A 21,817-nucleotide genomic window follows, 5' to 3' on the forward strand; every position below is an offset into this window, starting at 1 on the left:
CAATTTGACGCAGTGACCATTTAACTGGAGGGTAATTACAGGAGAGGTATTTAATGGCATTGAAAGTGTGTCCAGAGCCCTGCGCTTCTGCTGGTGCAGCAGAAATTCACGTGTCGCCTGCCAGGAGGGAGAGCTCTTCAAAGGAGCTCTTTGAACCCTCACAAGCACTCACATAATGCTGGGTTTTTCCATTGCTGCACTGTCCGAGGGAGCTCTGCTCTCAATGGGGCTTCAGGTCCCATCCTGCAGTGAGAACCCGCTGCCCATGGCCAGCAGCTCTGCGGTACCCTGCAGAGCACAGCCCCAGCATCCCAGGGAAACCCCATCTCTTCAAAGCAAGCAAGCATCGGCGCTCAGGTTTCTGTGTTGTATTAAAGACCATCTATTTGCCAGCCAGATGAAAGCGCTGAGTTTTGGCCTTTCCGGCCACCTTTGAAACGGCTCCTGGACAGCTCTGCATCGACGGAATTAATGCCATGAGAAAATCCATTGGAGGCTAATGTCTTGCTGCTGCAGGAGTGCGCAACGGCAGCGAACAGGAGATATAAGCTCTTAATTAAAAACAAAGAGAACCTCTATCCCCCAAGGCCTTTCTTTCAACAGCCCTGCTTAGGGAGCCTGTATTTTCCATTTTCCCAATAAAAACAGCTACGAGCCGCAACTCTTTGAAGACCCTCGTCAAGGCCTCGCAGCTGCATAACATTAAGTAAGGGGAAAACAGCTCTGCTTTATTCTGGAGAGTGTAATCTGAGTTACCTTCAGTGGTAGGAAACAACAGACACTCCCAATACCTGCTGCACCTTCCTGCACAGGCACCATGGGGATGACTTCCTTGCTCCTTCCTCTCCCTCAGCCTTCCCACAACTCCCAGTCTGAATCAAAATGCCAAAAGAAGGGAAATCTCCCACATATAAGCCAGGGCTGGGTCTGCCAGCATGCAGTGGGGAACGGGGGGGGCTTGTATGGCATCACAGAACTGATAGAGAGGGAAGTGGTGATGGCAGCAGGATTTACATCTCTCCCTCGGCAAAGCATCACACCAAAATGGGGGGAGATCATTCCAAATGGGCTCCCAGCAAAGAGCATCAGAAAGGGACTGGCTCTCAGGAGTGGCTGAAGAGCTTATAGAGAGGGAAACAATGAAAATACAGACAGAATTGGTGCCAAGGCAATTGTTCCTGGCCAAAATAACCTAAGTCACTTCCATGGTGAGCATCACAGCACACACAGAAGCCAACAACTGATGACGGAGCCCAGTCCCACCACATCTCCCAGCATGATGGGCTGATCATTTCCTGCTGCCTGCAAGAGCCAGCAAAGGATTCATACAGTCACAGGCTGCTTTGGGTTGGAAGGGACCTTAAAGCTCATGCAGCTCCAACCCCTGCCAAGGGCAGAGACACCTTCCACTGGAGCAGCGGCTCCAAGCCCCATCCAATCTCACCTTGAACACTGCCAGGGACTCCTCTTGGGGGATTCAGCAACAGTCCATGGCACTGGGACTGGCTCCCTGCTGGCATCCCAGAAGGCAAAATACAGCTGGAAGTGCCGAATAATCCCATAATGGGAATAGCCAGGCTGCTGGGCTCCAGGGAGCCTCTCCAGTCTGCAACAGCTGAGCATCGGGTACCACATCTCCAGGCAGGAGTGGGCAATGCCAGTGCAGTGGATGACCACTGGTCAATGAGGCATGTCAGACCAGCAACTGGCCACCAACCTGCTCTGGGCATCGTCTCCAGCTGCCTTCAGACACAGGGACATCAGTGCCAGTGGCTACCAAAGGGGCTCTCCTCAAAGTGGGGTCTTCTCATGGGGCTCAGCATCCTATCCTCATCCTCCATGGCACCAGGAGATCTCTTCCCGAGCATCACAGAAAGGCTGGGAAAAAACAGCTGGACTTGAGAGGCTTTACAGCTTCCCAGCCATCAGAAACTGCATCTGATCCCTGACAGCTTCACCTGCTGATAAAGCTGCCTTCGGACAGACAAATTCAATCAGGAGTGTTATGTGGCAGCCCTGCAACCACAGCCACAAACAGCCTTTCCCAGGGGGGATCAGTCAGACCCCACTGCTGTTTAATAGCTTGGAAGGAAATAATTACCAAAACCTATGAAAACACCAGGGTTAAACAGGGGAGGACACATGGAAGGAGTCCTGGAATGCCCTGCTCCGGTACACAGCCTGCAGCTGCCTGACCAACAGAACCTCCTTGAACCCCCTCCTCTTGCCTTTGGAGCAGCATCCAGGCTGGCTAAGCCCCTTGGTTCCCCCTGGTAAAACAGGATGCTCAGCTCTGAGGCCCAGCCCAGTGAGCTGAAGTGAAATACAGCTCTTTAGCAGAAACCCCACCACGGTTCCTGGAAACCTCCTGGTATTTGGGGTTGGGACTGATGAAAGCAGAACATCCTCCTCCTGCTGCTGCGGAGAAACATTCTTGCCAAGAATGAAGATCCTAGAGGCTTAAGCTAAAGACACTGGGACTTATCTGCTCAGGTGCTACAGCAAATATCACCGAGCAATAAATACTTGCGAGAGCAGCAGAGGAAAGCTCCTGGCTCATTCAGGCACACATGGGAGAGGGCACACATGCACAACAGCATCTGCTAATCCCAGAGGAGACAGTGCCTTTTCCCTTGCCAGAGAGAGCTCAACTCATGGATGTGTTCCTTTCCTGCTTCAGCCATCATCCGCATCCTTTAGCCTTACAAAGGATGCTTTGGGAACCCTGGCAAGGGCGACTGGTGGTTGCTGGTGCAGGGGGTACCAACCAGCCCCTCACCTTCCATCCGGCCCCCAGCTCCCCAAGCCTCTACATGGAGGATCAAAGAGGCGGCTCCATCCCGACCGCCCAGGGTCTTCTTTTAAACACATTTTATCTTTAATTAATTCCTTTGAAGCCTTTTGCATCCAGTATCTGCCTGCATCCAGTATCTGTTTCCATCCAGTATCTGCCTGCATCCAGTATCTGCCTGCATCCAGTATCTGCCTGCATCCAGTATCTGCTCGCATCCAGTATCTGCCTGCATCCAGTATCTGCTCGCATACAGTATCTCCCTGCATCCAGTGCCCCCTCTCCCACACCCTCTTTCTGAAGGCAGGGTCATCTCCCAACGGGGAAGCTAATGTCTCTTTAGGATTATTTATCCCAGACAGGGGTGGGGAAGGAGCCAGAAGATGCCCTGGGGCCCACACCAGCACCCACATAGCCTCTTGCCCCAATTCAGAGCACCTTCACCTACTAAACCCTCACCTCTGCCCCTTCCCGAGCAGAGCACAGTGTCAAACTCATTGCGTACCAGCAATCAAATCACCATTAAGAGCAGCAGACGGCACATAAAGTCTTCTGCCTTATAAAGCACTTAAAGGTTTAATTAAAGACGGCTTTATTCTAATAATACTGAGAGGAAAGCCTCGGACAGCCCAGGCAGCACAATTCCTGCCTCCTCTGATTCATTCTCTCCTTGTTTTCAGCCCACGGTACTGGAGGATGCTCAAGCCTTGGTGGAGAAGCTGCGCCCGCACGGGGAGCATCCACCCCGGTGAAGCTCCCCACGGCCCTTCCCTCTCACTGCATGCTGGCATGTTAATTATCCCTCTCCTTCTACGCTCCAGCCTAAACCGACTCTGACAGCCCCCGAGAAAGGAAGCACGTTCCTGAGAGCATAAGCACAAACCACGCCTGGGTGAACATATTGCGTCCCCATCTGACTGCCACCGCACGCTGCCAGGCGGAGGTGGCACCGGGACAAAGGCACCTGAGCCCTGGGTGACCCTGAGCATCCCCGGCAGCACCCACTGCATGGAGCAGCAATCCCAAAGGGCACGGAGCTGCTCGCCTCCTCCTCTCCTCCCTACCTGCAGTGTTTGCTACTCCGGGGGATTTTTTCTAAGCTTGTTTTTCGCTGCTCATGACTCACACACACATTGTTTTTGGCTTTTTTGCTGCCTTCTTCAGCGAGGAGGAGTGGGGTGAGAGGAAGATCTAAGTGAGCAGGATTGCTTTCGCTGCTTGTCTAAGTGAGCACTGCTGCCTTCGTGATGCACTCCCACCCTGCAGACCCCCACGGTCTCCCATCCATCAGCAGGTCTCTCCCCCCCCCAGCACCACCAGTAGCAAATCCCTTCCTGGCAACGCATACAGGGAAGCAAGGGGATGGCGGTGAAGCACTGCCTTCATCAGCATGATGGCAGCACCCAATCCAATGGGAATGGGTGCTGGGGATCACAGGGTCCCCAGCTCCCTTGGGTGCCACAAGCAAGCAGGACCAGCCTGACCTGAGAGGAAGCCAAAGGACCACAAGCAGTGAGCTCAGCATCCTTCCCTCTTCCCCTCCCTCTGCACCCATCACAGGCTCCCATCGCAATGTGCAGCACTTTACAGGATGAGGGCTGGCAGTGCTCGCTGAGGCAAGTCAGAAGTACAGGCAAGATACCTAATCCTAATTTGTAGCCATATGTTTTTCCCAGCAGAGAACAAACACTTCCAGCTGCTAAAGCTTACACAACGGAGAGGAGCCGGGCCTGAAACACGCATGGGCGCATCGCCAGCAGCACCAGCATCGGCGCGGCCGGTGCTTCCAGGCACCGGAATGCCTGTCCCAAAGCACAGCGACAGCTCAGTGCTGCCCATGGGAGCAATCCTGGGTGCCCAGTGCTGCCCATGGGAGCAATCCTGGGTGCTCAGCCCCAGCCATGGAGTGAGGAGCAGATCTGAAGCTCTGGCTCTCTTCAAGCCAGGGTGGCCAGGCTCAGATCAAAGAGGTCCTTTAGCCCCGGGAAGGAGTTTATCACATTCACCACTCGGCGCAAAGAAGTTAATGAGCAAGAACTCGAGCCTTGGAAAGAGCCCTAATGAGAGCTAAGAGCTGGCAGATTAAAGCAGCCGGTCCCCTGGGATGCTGCCGGGGCTGCGGCTCCCTGCCGACACCGGCACCGGCAGCACCGGCTCATCCTCACCCAAACCCAGCAGCCAACTCCAGTCACTGCGCACCAGCATGTGCTGGGAGCCGACCTTCCACGTGCTGCTGCCACACCAGGCCCCTGGACCCCATACACCCAACCGGGCAATGCCACCGCGGCACCGACCGTGGCAGGTTTGGTGCCTCCATAGCATCATCCTCAGTGCCCCTCGGTGGGCAGATGAGGATCTCATCACGCAGTGAGCCCTGGCGCCAGCGCTCGTCACCGGTACTCCCTCGCTTATCTGTCCAGCCAATTCCACTCTGTTACCCAAAAGGTGTGTAGGTTGGGAGATTTTCGCCGCTATAAATATCTCCCTTAAGTCAGCAACAACATCACGGATGCCTCCTCTCTTTCTGCCGAGCAGGCCGGGAGAGAGAAACTAATTGGGATTAAGATTAGGCCATAAAATTCCTCTTTGATTCAAGCAGAAAACCCCTGTGGGCTACAAGCAGCGGCTGCACAGGGAGCGCATTCGGTAAACTCCGCAGTGATATCCCATGGTTTAATACCAGCAATAACAAATATCATTTGAAATAAATGGGAAGCAGCTTCCCCATCCATGTCCACGCAGCAGACAGCGCCGGGGGACGCACCGCTGTGCCGAGCACCACGCTGAATGCGATTACGGGCAATGGGGCTGGGTATTGCTAATGGGAAACACAAGGAGCTGCTGGGAAACACCTCGGATAACAGCCATGGAGCAGAGCAGCTTCTGAGCACCCTTATTTAACATCACACACATCCTCACGAGCCTCACACCATACTGACCCCCAAACCATCCCGGTCTCCCTGCGCACACCCTACCTGTGCTGTCTCCCAGCCCTCGGGGTGGACGAGCATCCTTCCCACCGCTGCTGTGGCCGGCGGCCGGCTCGGCGGTGCTGGTGCGGCCGGGGCTGCTGCGGGGCACGTCCCCACCGGGTGCAGGAGCCGGGGTGCTGGGGGGCACGTGGGGCGGTGTGGCAGCGGTGGCAGCAGCGGTGGTGGTGGTGGTGGCAGTGGTGGTGGCAGCGGTGGTGGTTGTGGTGGTGGTGGTGAAGGAGCCGGGCAGGGTGCTGCTCTCCAGGGAGTCCTCCTCGCCCGTGGGGCCCCACACGATGACCTCGGGCAGTGCCGTGGGTCTCCCATCCCGTGGGTTGAAGCCGCGGCCGCGCAGATGCCGCCGGCCCCTCCGGGAGCGTGGCCGGCGCGGGGGGTACCCGGGGGGCAGTGGGGTGGCAGGGGGGGGGCCGGCGGGAGCGGGGTCTCTGCGGGGGGGTGGGGGGGGGCGCAGGTCCAGGGGGGTCCCGGGTGCCGCAGCTCCTCTGTGTTCCCTGTGTCCCATAGGGAGCCACGGGACAGTCTGTGCCGGAGCGCCGGGCGCGGGGAGAGCCGCCCGCCGGCACCGCTGGCTGGGGGCTGGCAGCTGGCGACGTCCATGGCTAGGTGGAACATGGCTATTAAAATCCAAGCATGGCTTCCGAGCGGGCAACCTGACCTGTGGAGAGACAGTGACTGTGTTAGAAAGGCAGAGGAGCAGCCCAGTGATCCATCCTGGCATGGGCCACCCGACACAGCCACCATAGCGGTGCCATCCTCCTCCCTCCTGAACCAGCATCACCGGCATCCTGCCATAGCAAAACCCACTGCCACGAGCAAGGACCCCCATTGAGCCCCTGACTTTGCTGCTCTTCGGTCACTCTGTGATGTGAGGATGGGTTGTACCATAAAATGCATTTATTTATTAAGTGCCTGCATTGCCCAAACTCAGCTCTTTCACATGAATTCCCTAAAGCAGATGGCACAAACAGTGCCAGCAGCACGAGCCACACTCCAGGGTCTCTACACTGCAGGAGTCCTGGGGTTCTCTGCTCCCCAGCTCTCCAAGCCAAGGCACAAGCCCACAGTGAGCAATGGCATCAATCCCTCCATGATACCTGGACTCCTGCATCTGCACATGGAACCCATCTCCCACCACGGCGCTCACTCAGCGAGCAGGAGCATCCCCCTGTACCGAATGTGACCCAGTTTCCTCAGCACAGCCCCTGACCTAGGAGGGAAGGACAAGCAGCCCCATCCTCCCTTCCTCAGGAGCTCAGCACCTTCCAAGGCTCTGCTCCATTCACGCCTCCTCCTAAGATGCTCCCCCACGTGAAGCACAGTGTTTCATGGCACGAAAATGCCACGTATGCATATTCCTCTTGTTCTCTTTTCCTTTCTTTTTCCCCCAGCAGAAAACATCATTAGGCCAAAGCCCAGAAATCTTTACTCCATTTTATTCAGCTTTTACACAAGAAGGACTTTTGTCGAACTCAGCAGGAGTTAATGAGAGCTTTACATGGCTAAATAGACTAATCCTCCGCAGCGCTGCGCCCCACACGGCCCTGGGTAGCACAACACAACGTGCATCTGCTTGACACAGGCATTCGTGCACTCCCTTCCGTGTGTGAGCAAATGAAGCTAAAGGAGCTGACCTGGATACTCCCAGGCCCAGCCTTTTTCTGCTCAGAGGAGCTCTTGGTTTTTTTGTCCCTAATTGGGTGTTTTTCAACGCGTAAGAGCATTTCTTTTGGGGAGGAGTAAGGTGACGCAGGGGAAGAGCGCAGAAGGAGAAAGGGAAGAGCCAGAAACAGATAACAGAAACCAAAATAGTTCAGGCTGGGGGAGGAAGGGTTTGGAAGCTTCAGAAAAGCCAAACCACCCAAAAGATGATGGCGATAGCACGATTTGATGAACAGCAGCTGAACAAGGCACAGGAGGATGCACCCAACCCAGACCTGGTGCTCAGTAAACCTCAGCTACCACATGGAAGCTTCCCAAAGCCAAGTTGCTGGTACTCAGGAGGGGCAGCTCACAGGGAAAACTCTTTTTCCCCCTTCTTCCCATTCCCTCCTGCCTGCTTGTGATGTTCTCAAGCTGCAGCAACAGCAGCCCTGAGCCCATGGGGGTCTGGTCCTGTGCAGGACCTCCCCGAGCATCCCTGTGCTGTCCCAGCAGCGTCAGAAGGACACGTGGGAAAACACAATGTACAATGCATGTGTGTCCCTCACTCCTGGCATCAGTCATAGACCAGAGCCTCTGCTGCTGGTGGACACCCACAGCTCAGGGTGAGCAGCACCCCATCCCACCCCAAGGATGGTGAGGGATACCCTCAATGATGCTGTCACCCAAGGAGCATCCTCCTGACCCCCCCATCAGCCGGCACATCCAGAGAGCGGCTTTGGGACGGGAGCAGCGAGCCCAGTTACCTCAGAGGAATGAGATCTTCTGAGGGCTTTGCTACAACAGATAAGAGCAAGTGTCCTTCAGAATAAATAGCAGCGTGTAGGAGTTGCCGTTGTCTTGGCAACGCAGCGCGATGTGCTCGGCGCGGCGGGATGCGGCAGTGCCAGCGGCAGGACCACCCGGCCCTCATCCCAACACCCCTCCTGCTGCCCTCGTCCCCAGCAAGGTGGGTGGCAACAGACATGGCCCTAAAGGCAGCCCGGAGTGTGCAGTTGGAGGATGCACCAGGCAGGGCCATGATTACACTGCTCACTAAACCCTATGGAAATCAGGGTTTTGGCTTGTCACGAACACAAACACAACTGTTTCTCCATCACAACGAGAGATGGGGAGCATGTGCAAACTTCATGTTATTCCGTTTTCCACCCTGGAGGTGAATGGGAATGCTATCCCAAAACACTTGTTAAAGTCAAAGAAGAATTCAACAAAATGCTGAAATAGGGTTAAAATAGAAAGCACCTGAGGAGGTGAAATCCCTTCTTTGCCCTTCGCACCCAAAGTCTTCGCTCCCAAGGACCACACAGTGTGATGGATGGAGGCAGCTGTGTTCTCATGCCATAAGGGAAACACCTACAAACATTTACCTGTGCTTCCCCAGAAGGGCACGAGCAGATTCCAGGGAAACTACTTGGCTAATTACAGGATCATGCTCATTAAGCACTCCAGGGTTCCAGAGCCCAACTGAGCCAATCTCCGCTTTAAAGGCAACATTACTGGCACAGAGGTGTTTCCGACGGAGCCTTCCCACCACTTCTGCCCATATGAAACCCCCTTCTCCAAGCCTTTCACATGCTTTGAGGAGGAAAGCTGGCACTTAAGGGATTCATTTCAAGGAGGCTGGAGGACACGAGCTTCCCATGCTCTTTGCTGGCCAGAAGAGGCTGCCGGGACACTTCCACATCCCGCACTGGCACAGTGATTCTGCAGCTCTTTCCATCAGCTCCATGTGCAGCCGGCTCCTTTGAACCAGGAAAGCCAGGATGACCGAATCCTTCCCACCCCAGTGAAGCTCCATACGCAGCCAGAAGTCCCCAGGCAGCTTGAGGAGCACAACACCCACGAGAAATGCTTTGGGAATTAGGGATCTCAGGTTGCTAAAACACAACATAATCTCTGCCCTGTGACTACCTTACAAACACGGGAAGCAGCAGCCTGGGAAAGGCAACCCTGGATCTGCAGCCGAGTCCTGAACCCAAACCCACTGAATCCCTGGGTTCAGTAACCCATCCAAGCAATGAACCAGGGTCATGGTCTCTGAGCATCTCTGACCAATGCAGAACACAACCCTCTGCAGGCTCCCTGAGTGTGCAGCCTGGGCCAGCACCAGCACAAGGTACCTATTTGTGTCCCTCTCATCAGGTACTTGTTTGCTCTCCAGCACCAGCCCCTTTCTCCCTGTGACTGTGAAGACACTTCACAGGCAGCGTTAAATGCAGAATAGGCTGATTTTTTAATGCAGAATTATACAAATGGAGCCATTCTTCCATTTCACGCCTCCTGTTCGGTGATCTATCGGCACTGCACAGGGAATCAAGGTTACGTCCTTGTTGGGATGATTTACGAACTCGGAGCATTTCCCAGCTCCAAACACCAAGCGAGACAGAGGCAAAAGGATTCCTGTGGATGCCCAAAGCACAAGCAGGAGCCGTGGCTGGAGGGATGGGGAGATGTGTGTTTGACCCAGGCAAGACACAGCAGGGAAGCAGGAGACACACTCTAGGAAAAGCATCCTTGTCAGTAGGACAGGCAGTGTCCTACAAAGGCGTTCAGAACACAGCATGGTTTGAGTACGTGCAGGAACTCGCTGGCTTTGTATGGCAAAAGAATGAGGCCACTGCATCCCAGTGGGTGCCTTTCACACTGGAGTGATGGGAAGAGGGAAAAGCTCCGGTGGCGGCGGCAGATACTTGGCCTGTGATGGTGTGTCCTCATCAAGATGGGGATGACAGAGCTGGTGTCCACTGCAGCCACTCTCCAGCCCTGCTTCGGTGTCTGAGGATCCCTGCAGTGCAGCCGCTGTCCTCTGATGTGACACCACCAGCCATCGCCATGGCAATAGAGCATTGGAGCATCACTGGTTCATGATGGGCTGGAACGGGACCCTCACAGGGCCGGCAGGAAGGAAGGCTGCAAGGGCAGCATGGATGGGTGCCAAAAGGCATGTGGCAAGTTGCACGAGACCCTATGGACCACCCCAGTGGGGTGACAGCACCCTGGGTGCTGGCAGCAGAGGCACAGGACCACAGGCACCACAGACTGAAGCACCTCTCTGCTAAGTGATGCTTTGCTCTGGGACACACCACTCTGAACCCAGATCCAATGGGAACTGGGGATTTACTGCTCACTGCACCATCCACAGCCACGATGTCTTCCAAGATCACTGTAAGTGTGTGAAACTGTGGCAGCCAAGCTGTCTAAAGCCGGGATTGGGAATTAAGGCACAAAAGCTGACACGCAGTAGCACCTAGGTAAATTAAATGTGCCACATCACTACCTATCTATATTACAGAACTGAGCTTCAGGATTACCTGCTAATAAAAGCGATACTTAAAACAAGTCCTAAGTTCCTTTGCTCTCCCCCTTCTCCCCACAAGTAATTAAACTGACACCACTTCCCACAACGGAGGGGATGGGCTTTATCAAGGATGGAAATCAGCAGAGGGTGAAATAGGCTGAATCCTCCCAACCACACTGCCACAAACAGCACCTCCAGGGCAGAAAGAGGTCAGCGGGAGCTGAGCATCCTCCCCAGGACAGAGATGCTGGGATGGAGCAGCCGGATCCATCCCTGCCTGTGCCTGGGGAGCTGCCCCCCATGGAGGAAGGGGGCCGGAGGGCAGCCAAGGGGAGCCGCTTGCTTTCCTGCCTGTGTCTTGAGCTCAGCCAGCTGCAAATAAACAATTTTAACATGTGAATAGCCGCGAGTGTGGAGGCATAATTAATACCCAGCGGTACCGCCAATGTGCTGATGCGGGAGGTGCAGCCCCTGCCAAAGCTGGCAGCCAACAGCCCTGGCGCAGAGCTGCTCTCGCCTGCCGGGCCTCTGTCCTTCGCCAGAGGCAAAGGGCAAAGCCCCACATGCAGCAGCCTGGGGATGATGCTGAGCCCTCCGGCACAGGACCCCCCTCCGGTACATCCCATGCCATGGTCTTGCAGAGCAATGCTGGGAAGAGGGAGAAGGACAGAATAGATGGGGAGTACACAGCGCTGAGAAGGTAAAAGGTTTGCTTGGGGTGCCTGGTCACTGCTGAAGCCGAGCCAACCTTCCACCCTGGGTTTCCAGTTCAGCTCCATCATCAAAGGATGCCAACAGGACTGAGCACCACAGCATTGCCAGGATGAGCACAACCACCATCGCGGACCCCTTGAGCTGCTCTACAAGGGCAGTGCCTCTGCTGCCGCGTGCTGCCCCCATTCCTGCAGGATTGCTTCCGATGGAAGCCAGCGAGCGCCCTCAGACACAGCCATGTCCCCAGCACATCCCAGTACAAAGCCAGTGCTCGGTGATCCACCGGCTGCGGCTCCAGTCTGGCTCCCTTGGAGAGACCCCATGGCTGTGGCTTCATCTGCCAGACACCACCAGGCAGGGCTTGGGTGAGCTGCCTGCACCCGCTGCCCATGCAGGGCTGGGCAAGGAACCACCCCAAGCACTGCCATGGAATGCGGCAGCTCCGTGCCCGCCGGAGCACGGCAAACACTGTGCCATTTAGCACGGCAGGGCCGGACACTGGGCGCTTCATGCACCCGTCGGAAGGAACACTTGCCTTTTGTCCTGCCTGGATAAAGGGCGTTTGTGAGCGCTGCATTTCCAGCCCAAACCTGCACCTGCTGCTGGCTTCTCCCACTCATGTATGTCGTTGTGTCATGTCCCGGCCCCCCCCAGTTCCACATTGGGCATCAGGCAGCAGCGAGAACCCTAATGGTTCAGACACAACTTGTAGGGAAGTTTGTCTTGGATTTTCGAACCCACCTAAAATCATGTTGAATAATCACAGCATCAAGCTCCATTCTTGGCAATAATCCCATAAACCTAAAGGAATTAAGGGGTTTTACCCTTATTTTAGCTTCTGTTGAAACCTCCTCCTGTATTGCATCACCTCATGCACATCCTTGCCAGGCTTCACTAACACCATCCCGGAAGCACATGGGACACTCTCCCATCACCACAAGAGCAGGGAATGCTTCCTGCTTTTACCAAGCACACTACAAGCCAGTCTGCTGAAGGGAAGGAACAGGGACAGATGCACTGGAGCACTAAGCCCAGGAGCTTAGAGATCAGCCCTAATGCCACACAGAGTAACTAAGGTTTGGTTTAGTGGCTCTCTGACACGGATACAGGCTCAAGGGAGGACGGCGCGGTTCCGCCTGGCACAAAGGAGCTGCTCATCCCCCTGATTTGCTTTACCACACATTACTCCTGCATAACTCATGGGCAAAGCAGGTTTCTGCAGGATGCTCAGGCCTCCTCCTTGGCCTAAGCGTCTCACAAGGGGGATGCAAAGCCAAAGCACTGCAGAATAGGATAGCAGGAAAGGGGCTCTCCCTGCCTGACCCTGAGGAATGAAGGCCAGGACTGTGATGATCCTGATCCCAGGCTGGAGCCTTACAAAGGGATTTTCTCCTCTGAAGCCCATATCACGAAGCCACAGTGATTTCAAGAGACAGTGATGATTTCAGCCCAGCGCTCTGGCTCTGGAGGGACCCACAGAGAGGAAAGCCAGGGTACAAGGTACCGCTTGCATCACCCTTTCCCATCACCTCTTCACTGGTAAATACACCCAGCACTTATATTTCCTAAATTGATGTGCTCAAGCGTGTCATTAGAGCACACACAGGAAACGCTTTGATCTAAGAACCTAAGACCGGTTAGTGCAGTACAGCTAAAGCAGCAGCTTAATGAGCTTTAAATCCAAACAATTAAATGAGGTCCATTGTATTGCTGGAACACAGCACAGAGCATTGCGGGAGCCACGCTCCTGAGTCCACCAATGCCCATCAGCGTCAATGAGAGGTACCACAGACTATGGGAACATCTTCCAATGGGGTTTTTAACGCTGACCTCCTGAAGGAGTGAAGACAAGCATTGACCCCATTGGAAACCTTGGGAAATCCAACCAATGCACTCTCCCAGTAAAGCTGCTCTTCATTCCCACCAAGATCCAAACCTGGCTTTCCTCTGGGAAGTCCCAGTGGCTCTGGCAACCCAGGATGCAGAGGCTGCCCTGAAACCTCAGCAGCCATCCCAGGGAATGGAGACAGGGAGAGCACAAAGGGTTTCAAACGCTCCAGCAACTCCTACAGAAGTGGAGGAGAAGAGAGGAACAAAGCTTCTAAAAGCAGACAGAGGGACAGATGGCTTTGATGGAGCAAGAAATACAATAAGAAGATAGAAGCAGCAGAGCACTCACTGAAAGTGTGAAACATCAATAGGAAAACTCAGAGGAAGCCAAAGCGAGAGCTGGGTGTAAGGGAGGGGAGTACAGTGCCCAGCTGAGCCTCCGGTGCAGCAGGGATGCTCCCAAGGCTCTGGATGCACTGGGAAGCTCTGCCCAGCCCCACAGCAGGACATCCCACTGCTGGCCAAGACTCACAGCTTGACACCCTCCACATGGAAAAGAGAATGGCCCAAAAAGAGGGAGAAAAAGCCAAAGGAAAACAGAAAGCAAAGGCAGCAAGAACAAAATCCGGGGCAAAGACTCTTGATCCTTCCACACCGAGGTTTAAATCCCCTTTTAGCACAGAACAATCTTCTTTTCCACAGAGGAGAGCAGTTCTCCCTGCCACGGCCACCTCACCATGCAAACAGCATCCAGGCAGCTCACCAAATCCCACCACATCGGGGTACAGGTGAGTCAATCAGAGACCACAGTGCTGTTTGTGGGCACACATCCTCCGGAGCCTAACTGCCAGTGAGTCAGGTATCCCTGTGCTTTGCATTCATTACAAACACATCCCAGTTGCAGGAGAGGTTAAACTTTCCCAAGTGTTATCTCCAGAGGAGAGATGGAATTCTGTGCCAGGCAGAGCTCCTGCATCCCTCACTGCCTCCTGCAAACCCCTGTGGGTTATTGCATCTCCCCTTCCTGCACACACCCCTATGCCGGGTCCACGTGCTAGCAGGGTGAAAGGGAAGAACACGGAATTGCATCCCCAGAACATCCCCAAGAGCTGCCATAAGAAACAATTCCATCCTCATCCATCAAAATCAGCAAAATTGATTTTGCCAGAGAATAAGTCACTTCGATGGGAACCCAAAGTACTTTACATTGGAGGACGCTAAAGGAGCAGAGAGCCTTTTATGAAGCCAAGAAACAAGAAGATGAGTAACTCATCCTCATCCTTCCCGGAGAAAGCTTCATAAGGAAACCCATGAAAGGCAACTGCTTGTAGAAAATGGGTTTATTCTGCTCAGGAGCTCTTTCTAAAGTAACACTTGCCAGCATCCGACACTGCAACGCTTCCCTCAGTAACACCCAGCTGAGCTCTGGGGGCTGCTGGGGAGAGGAAGAGAATGACCACGATCCCAGCAACTAAAGTGCATGTCCTTATCCATGCCAGTTAACTGATGCTCCATCACTTGAGTCCTGCAGATGGAGGCAGAGATGCCATCGCAAGCCTGGGAGCAGGGCCAGGGTCACACACAGGGCTCCGGCAATTAGGGGAACGTGTCCCTAAGGAAGCTCACCAGGCAGGCACATCCCAAGGGATCCCCTGACCTTGCTGTGTCTTCAACCTGAGTGACACCAGTCAAGTGCTGACATCAGTTAGTGCCATTGGCTCCTAAGGGAGCCTCAAACACCGTCTGCAAGCAGCCAGCTTACACCCAGCCCAAGAGCCTCGTGCTGTTGCTAAGCCAGCACCAGGCTGCCACGATTCCTATTTATAGGGCCATAAGGCATGGCTGGAGCCATGGAAGTTCTGAATATCCCGGGAGGCTGCACAAGGGGAGGGATGGGAGGGACCGATCCCAATGAGAACTCCACAAAACCACATTCCTGCAGTGCAGCACAGCTCTGCCAGTGTCCCCAAGCACACGGTCACTCCTTGCCATGGGTCCTGTGCCAGCACATCCTCATCCCTGCACTTCCTGTATATGAGGGGACGCACATCCCAACAGACTCCACTTTTTCCACCTCCAGGGTCCAGACTTGGATTTCTCTTGCCAGAAGCATGTCACTGCTCCCAGCTACATGCTGTTCTCAAAGCAGCATCTACTCAACCTTTACTGGGAAGCCAGCAGAGGAAAAGCTTCACTGCGCCCACCTCGCCACTTGGCCACAGCCAAATCTCATCCCATGGATGCTTCGCGCAGGGCTTGGAGCAGGGATGCTGCCTTTCCTTGCTGCCAGCCAGCATCTTCAGTAGGAACTGGCTAGCAGCTTTTGCTGCCCACTCCTGTGAGACACAGCTCCAGGGGATGCTGCTGCCCACAGCACCCAGCAGGATCGGGCAGTGCCGGCAGCATCACTGATGGGGACACACCAGCAGCCAGGACAGGATGGACACGGTGCCACTGGGAATGCCACAGAGCTGCCAGGAACACAGAGCTGCCGAGAGAGACCGTCGCATGTCAAAGTACATCTCCTGCCTACACATCATTCCCAAGTCACAATGAGACATTCCGCAGATCAGAGTTGAAAATGAACACTTTATGAATGACAAGCTTCATTCTTTTCGTGTACCTGGGGCTTTCTTCTGAAGTCTATTGCATTATTCCAGCACAGCCAGCAAAGGCGGAGGCTGGGGAAGCCTTTAGCAGTGAATTCTGGTGGGGCGCTGGTCTTGGATGGGAAACCAGAGTCAGGCTCGAAGGCTGGGGATCCATGACCCACTGCTCTGCTGGGAAGGAGCTTAGTGTCCCCATCCATGCTTATTTCCACACAGCAGCTCATCCACCTCCATCCAGGCTGGATTTCTCCTCCTTCCCCTGCTGTTGATTGGTACTGGAGAGGCCAAGTTGCTTGGTGGCGAGGAGAGGACACATCCTCCTCCACCTGCGGGTACCACTGCAGGTCTCCATGAGCAACCCCAGGTGAGAGCTTCACGACAGCATCACTGCTCCTGCCATGGGCAGTGCGGGTGATTCACCTCCAGCTTGGGCAAGAGCTGAAGCCTCACCAGAAGCACCCATGGTCCTCACTGCATGGCTCCAGGTGAAGGCATCCAGCACGATGCTGGAAGGAGGCTTTAGCACAGCTTCTTCTTGCAGAGCTGCTGGGGCCATGGGAAGCAAGTGATAAACCCGGAAAGCAGCAGCGACTCAGTGGCAGACAAAACCTCATTTCACGAGGAATCCTCATAAAACCAAATTAATGTTGAAGGATGAAGGCAGGTAAACCTCCCACAGTTAAGTTCAGGCCACAGAGACTCAGTTTAAATCTCCCAGCAGTTCTGATTTAATCAATGCATTTCAAAGTGAAATTAGATGAAGTACATCTCCATCATGGGAAATTATGTAAGCTATCAAAGTCTGTAGGTGCAGGTCCTGGTAAGCGCCACAGGAAATATTCATAACAACTCCAATTCCATTTTTAAGGAGGCAGTTCAGGTCCAGAGTTTTATATTATTGCAGTGAAAAAAATCACTCCGATGAAAACCACATCCCCGAGGTGAAGAAAGGCCAAACAGCAGCTCCGGGAGCATCCCCAGGAAGATTCATCAGGTCACCCTCTCCCTGCAGTACCATCCAAGGAAGGAGGAAGGAAAACCCCTGTGTTTTCAATGAGGGGGCAAAAGCGCTGATGAGGCTGCTCCATCCTCCCTGCGCATCCCACCCAACACACACAGGAGTTATCCTGCTGGAATAGTTTTGGTCTCAACCCCAAACTCTGTTGGGCTTAAAGTGCTGTAACCCACCTCAGCATCACCAGCCCTTAACGGGAATAAGGAGCACTGCGACCCGAGCGGAGCAGCTCCCGGAGCTCAGCATATTGATTCCCGTAATCTGTTCCTGCAGCCCTGCTCCCGTTTCCAGGCTCAGGCATGAATACATTTCCATAATGAACCTCAGACCTGTCGGGAGTCCCGTGGATTATTCACACCCCGCGGAGCTGTTGTGCGGAGCCGCTCACATCCACACAGACACCACTGTCAATGAGCCGTGCTGGGAAACCTCCACCTGGGCCAGGAGAGGCAGGAACCAGGTTATGGGGCCACCTGGGGAGCTCGTTTCTCCCTCCCTGTGCCTCTCCTCTGTGGGCTGGGCTTCGAGGGCACATCAGCATCTCCCTCTGAGCTGAGGAGAAAGCAAACCCAGGCTGTGGTGCTGCAGTGCATGGGGCAGGGTGGCAGCTCCCCCATCCCATGCCATAGAGCATACATATGAGCATCCCTGGAGCACCCCAGCTGAGCAGCAGCTCTGTTGACCACAGGGCATTCCACCCGTCACCCCACTGAGACACCATCAATGCAACGCGACGGCCCTGGTGTTATCACAGCGATTGCTCATGCTCTAGGGAAGAGGCTGCTCGAGCCCCATGCGATCCCGCTGCCTCATCTATGGAACTGCTGCCGGTTGGGAAGGATGAACCGCTGCATAAAAGCGCAGTTTATTGGAGCATTATCGTGGCTGTTAAGTATCATAGCCGGTGACACCAGCCGCATTTCGGTGGCAATCAATTCACCTGAGAGCAGCCAGCTCAGCCCCTGCGTGGATGCAGGATGAGTAAGGACTCCTCAGTGGAGGCCATTAACTCCCACTGCTTACTGCTCTCATTACTTTCCAGACTGCAAGGCTTGCATCTTTGACGAGCGGCTGAATCTACATCTGACAGCGTGAACTTGATGAGTGAAATTCATGGAAAATGTTTGCTTTGGCAGGATCTACAAGGCCCATAAAGTTTCCTCAGTGCCAACGCGCAGGGATGTGTGCTTTGAACGAGCGGTTTTATGCAAGCGGGAAGGAATCGCACATGGTGTTTTCACTCCTACTGCAAATCACTCCGGAGATAAACGCTGTTAAAATCGTGGCATATTGTTTAAAGTCTTACATTCGGAGCGACGGAAGGGAAGTCCTCAGCAGCGCTGGAAGCCAGGCAGACAGCACGCTGCAGAACGCTGCCATGCCCTGCCAGGCAGGCACTGACGCAGATGCATGCACGCACATATATGTTGGTGCACACGCCAAACCCAAGCCCCACGGTGCCCATGCTCAGGACCGGGGAGCATTGAGCTGCTCCATGCAGGACCAAGGGCCGGGGGGCTCTGGGTCTTGAGGTCTCACCCTCCACAAGGCTGGCCCCAAGGTCAGGCAGAAGGAACCCAGCTGGACCAGAGGGGTACGGTACCATCAGCAGCTCTGGGCACAACCCGTGCAGGGTGGAATGGGAGCTGGAAGGATCTGCTGCTTCTCTGGGAGCAATTTTTCTAGCAGTCTTGAAGAAAATGAGGGGAAACGACATGGGAAATGTCAGAAATAAAGCCAGAAGCAATTAAGAGTGAAGCGAGAGCAGCAGGCAAGGTTAGCTGTAAAGTTACCTCTTATTAAAAATGAAACACGGAGGGGCTGGAAGGCGAGGAGGTGGCAGAGGATGGCCTGGCACTGGGAATCCAGGGTACACAGCAAAGGAATTCACAAGGCAAAACCAAGGAGAGAAGCGACCAAGAGGCTCCTGCCCTCATTGCTAAACTCTTTGCAAAATAAGCAAGCAGAGGGCATCCATCCTCTGTCTCCAAGCTCGGAGCCTCGGGAACCAGCCCCTCCAGCTCCACCGGCTTCTCAGACATCCACAATCAAACCACTTTCCCTAGGAGCAATCCCTAAGGTCACTACATCACCGCAGACTCCCAGGAGACTCTGTCCTTCCCACACACAGCAGCGTATCCCCAGCAGACGGACAGACGGACGGACGGACTGATGGCTCTGGGAAGGTGCTCGCCTGCCTGGGCTGCCATCGGATGGGGATACAGGTAACTGGGTTACCACGAGCCTCTGGAATACTGTGCACGGCACACGCGAGTGTGAAACAAAAGCCGAGGGCTCCTCGGCACAGACCAAACCTCAGTTCAAGTTTCACCCTCCCGGACGCCAACCAAAGCCCAGGCAGAGGGACAAAGCCTCCGGCAGCTCCCAAGGGCGATGGACAAAGGCCTCTAAGCAGCATCCGCGGCAATGGGGGGGCCCTGCCTGCCTCCCCCCCCACACCCCAAAGCCGCAGCCATGTTGGGCTCCTCTAGTTGCTGCGTGGGGTAGGGCTAGTGGGGGGGGTTGCATCCCCCCACTCACCCAACAGCCATCGGGGGAGCTAAGTCCTGCTCCCTGTGGAGCAGCCGCAGATCCCGGTGGGAGCGGGGCTGCTGCGTGGGACCCGTCGAGCAGCGAGACCCCAACCCGCTGCCCCGCTCAAAGGGGGGAGGCTGTGGCCCCCTGCCCACATGAATCAGGGTCTCCTTAACACATAGTCATGGATGGGGGGGAGAAACGGATCGTGCACCTCACAGCAGCGGACTTTTCCTTACGGTCTCACTTGCCTAACCCGCCGCGCTGTACCTATGCCTGTCCCACCGGGACCGGCTCCATGCCCGCTGCTCCGGGGCTGCGGGGCCGTGCGACCGGCGCTCTGCAGCCACCGCTTCCAGGGAAATAACAAGATTTGGGCTCAAGATGACTTCGCAGCGGTAACGAAACCGTGTTACGTAACACTTTGACTCCCTCTCCCCTGCTCCGCAATTCTCCATTAATCTCCCCAACAACGCAGCCATCCCCTCCGCCCGCCGCACATGCCCCGGTGCCCTGCCCGGAGCGGGACCGGCCGTGCCGATCCTTTCCGCTCCCAGCCCGCACCCGTTCGGGCAAGTTGGGGCTGGAACTCCGCGTCCGCTCCCGGAGCGCGGCCGGACCCCCCCTCCCCATCCCGCTCCGTGCCCCGGCCCCTACCTGCTTCCCGAGAGCCGTCGCATCCACATCGTCACGTCTCCCGGCCGGCCCGGCGGGGTCACCGCCTCAGCTCTCCATGCGGGCGCACCGCTCCGCACCCGCGGCAGCGCTCAGCGGCGGGGCAGGCGGCGGGGCCGCGGTGGGCATCGCCCGGGGGCCGCAACGGGGGGGGGGGAGGTCGGCGCTCCGCGGCCCCGGCCCCTCCCTGCTTCCCTCCGCTCAGCACCGGCCGGGCAGCTGCGCGCCCGCGGAGGCTGCGCGCCCCATGCGCGCGATGGGCTCGGCTCGCTGGGCTCGGCGCGCCCGCGCCTGTGCGCGCACCCGCGGGGCGGGGGCCGCGGCTCGGGGAAGTTGCGCGGGGAGGGGGCGGAGCGCGGCCCCTCCGCGATGGGGGGGGACGGGACCGGGACCCCTCCGCAGGACCCGGTGTCGGCCACGAGCTCCCCCTTGGGCTGCTCCTTCCTCTCCTCCTCTTCCTCCTCCTCCTCGTCTCCCTCCGGTCGCGCACTGCTCAGTCACCGCGGAGCTGTTGGCTATGGCCGGGCCCGGTCCGTGCCCCCGCGGCTCCGGTGCCTCCAGCGATGGCTCGGGAGAGGCTCCGCGTGTTCGGTGCGGGCGGAGCTGGGGCTGCCCCGCACCTCGGCCCCCGCCGCCCGGGCTGCTGCGAGCTCCACCCGCCGGCAGAGCGAGCAGGCGCAGCTCCGCTCCCGGTCCCGGTCCCGCACAGGGAGCCTCGTCCTCCGCCGGCCCCGCGGAGCGCTGAGCCCGGCTCAAAGTTCGTGCCTATGTGCTCCGCGCTCGCTTAGAGCCATGGGAGCACGAAGAGGACGAGCGAACGTCTGGGCAAAGCTGCGGCTATTTTAAGAGGTGTTTCATCAGAGCCCGGTGCGGTTTCCTTTTCCGGGGGTGCTGCCTTAGTTAAGAAGCTAAATTATTCCCGTAGCTGATGTACGGAAAGGCAAGTGTCTCTCTTGAAAAGACAAGCCTCTCTGGACGGTTTCTGTGCGGATGCTGCAATAAAACAAGGTTTTGTGGGAATGTGGGGACGGATTTGTTGTAGCTGCTCCTGGAGCGAGGATCGGGACGCAGTCTGCAGAGCCAGCCCTGCACAGGGACAGCCGGCAGCATTCCCACCACCGCGGCTCGCTGCCTTCAAAGCAGGCACGCTGAAAAGCAGGACTCGAGTAGAAACGAGTCCCCCTCCGCTGCCTTTCTGAGTCATTGGCTCTTTCCTGCCTCCGTCTGAACTTATTCTAGAAGCAGAAGGAGCCTCCTTCGCACAAGGCAGCAGTAAGAGGTCACCATTGTCCCTCTGAGCCTCACAGGTCCCTGCTCCCTGTGTGTGCTCCCGGTGGATGGGCTCCAGCTGCCACTAGAAGTGCTGTAGTTCAGCTTCCAAACCCCCGTCGTTTCCTGGAGCTGGATTCCTGGTCAGAAGGAAGCTATTTTGGGAAGGATGAAATCTCAGGGGTTGGTCTGAAGGACAACTCACACTATGAGATGTCAACCACTGGGCAGACAAACCTCCTCTGCCCAGGCCCAAGCAGAGCCAGGCTTACAATGGTATCCTAAATAACGGCCAGGCTGAGCTTGGGTGTTCCCTAAATGCTTCTTAACCTGCTGGGGCAGGTTGGGGATGGTTCCTTTGGAGCCACCTGTGACTCCCAAACTGCAGGGCTGGTGATGGTCCTCCTCAGACTGAAGCCAGTCACACAG

At 55.9% G+C, this 21,817-nt stretch overlaps 1 protein-coding gene across 1 annotated transcript in view; it reads right to left on the reverse strand.

Annotated features, from left to right (window-relative positions):
- AJAP1 (adherens junctions associated protein 1) overlaps positions 1–20,194 on the reverse strand; it is a 32,796-nt gene extending 12,602 nt beyond the window's left edge. Inside the window, 3 exon segments of the mRNA XM_034068440.1 lie at positions 5,767–6,163; positions 6,166–6,439; positions 20,102–20,194. Coding sequence (XP_033924331.1) covers positions 5,767–6,163; positions 6,166–6,439; positions 20,102–20,130 — 700 coding nt within the window. The 5' untranslated portion in view covers positions 20,131–20,194.
- Between the last annotated feature and the right edge of the window lie 1,623 nt (positions 20,195–21,817).

The sequence above is a fragment of the Melopsittacus undulatus genome, chromosome 12 (assembly GCF_012275295.1).
Source record: "Melopsittacus undulatus isolate bMelUnd1 chromosome 12, bMelUnd1.mat.Z, whole genome shotgun sequence".
In the NCBI taxonomy this organism is placed as follows: domain Eukaryota; kingdom Metazoa; phylum Chordata; class Aves; order Psittaciformes; family Psittaculidae; genus Melopsittacus; species Melopsittacus undulatus.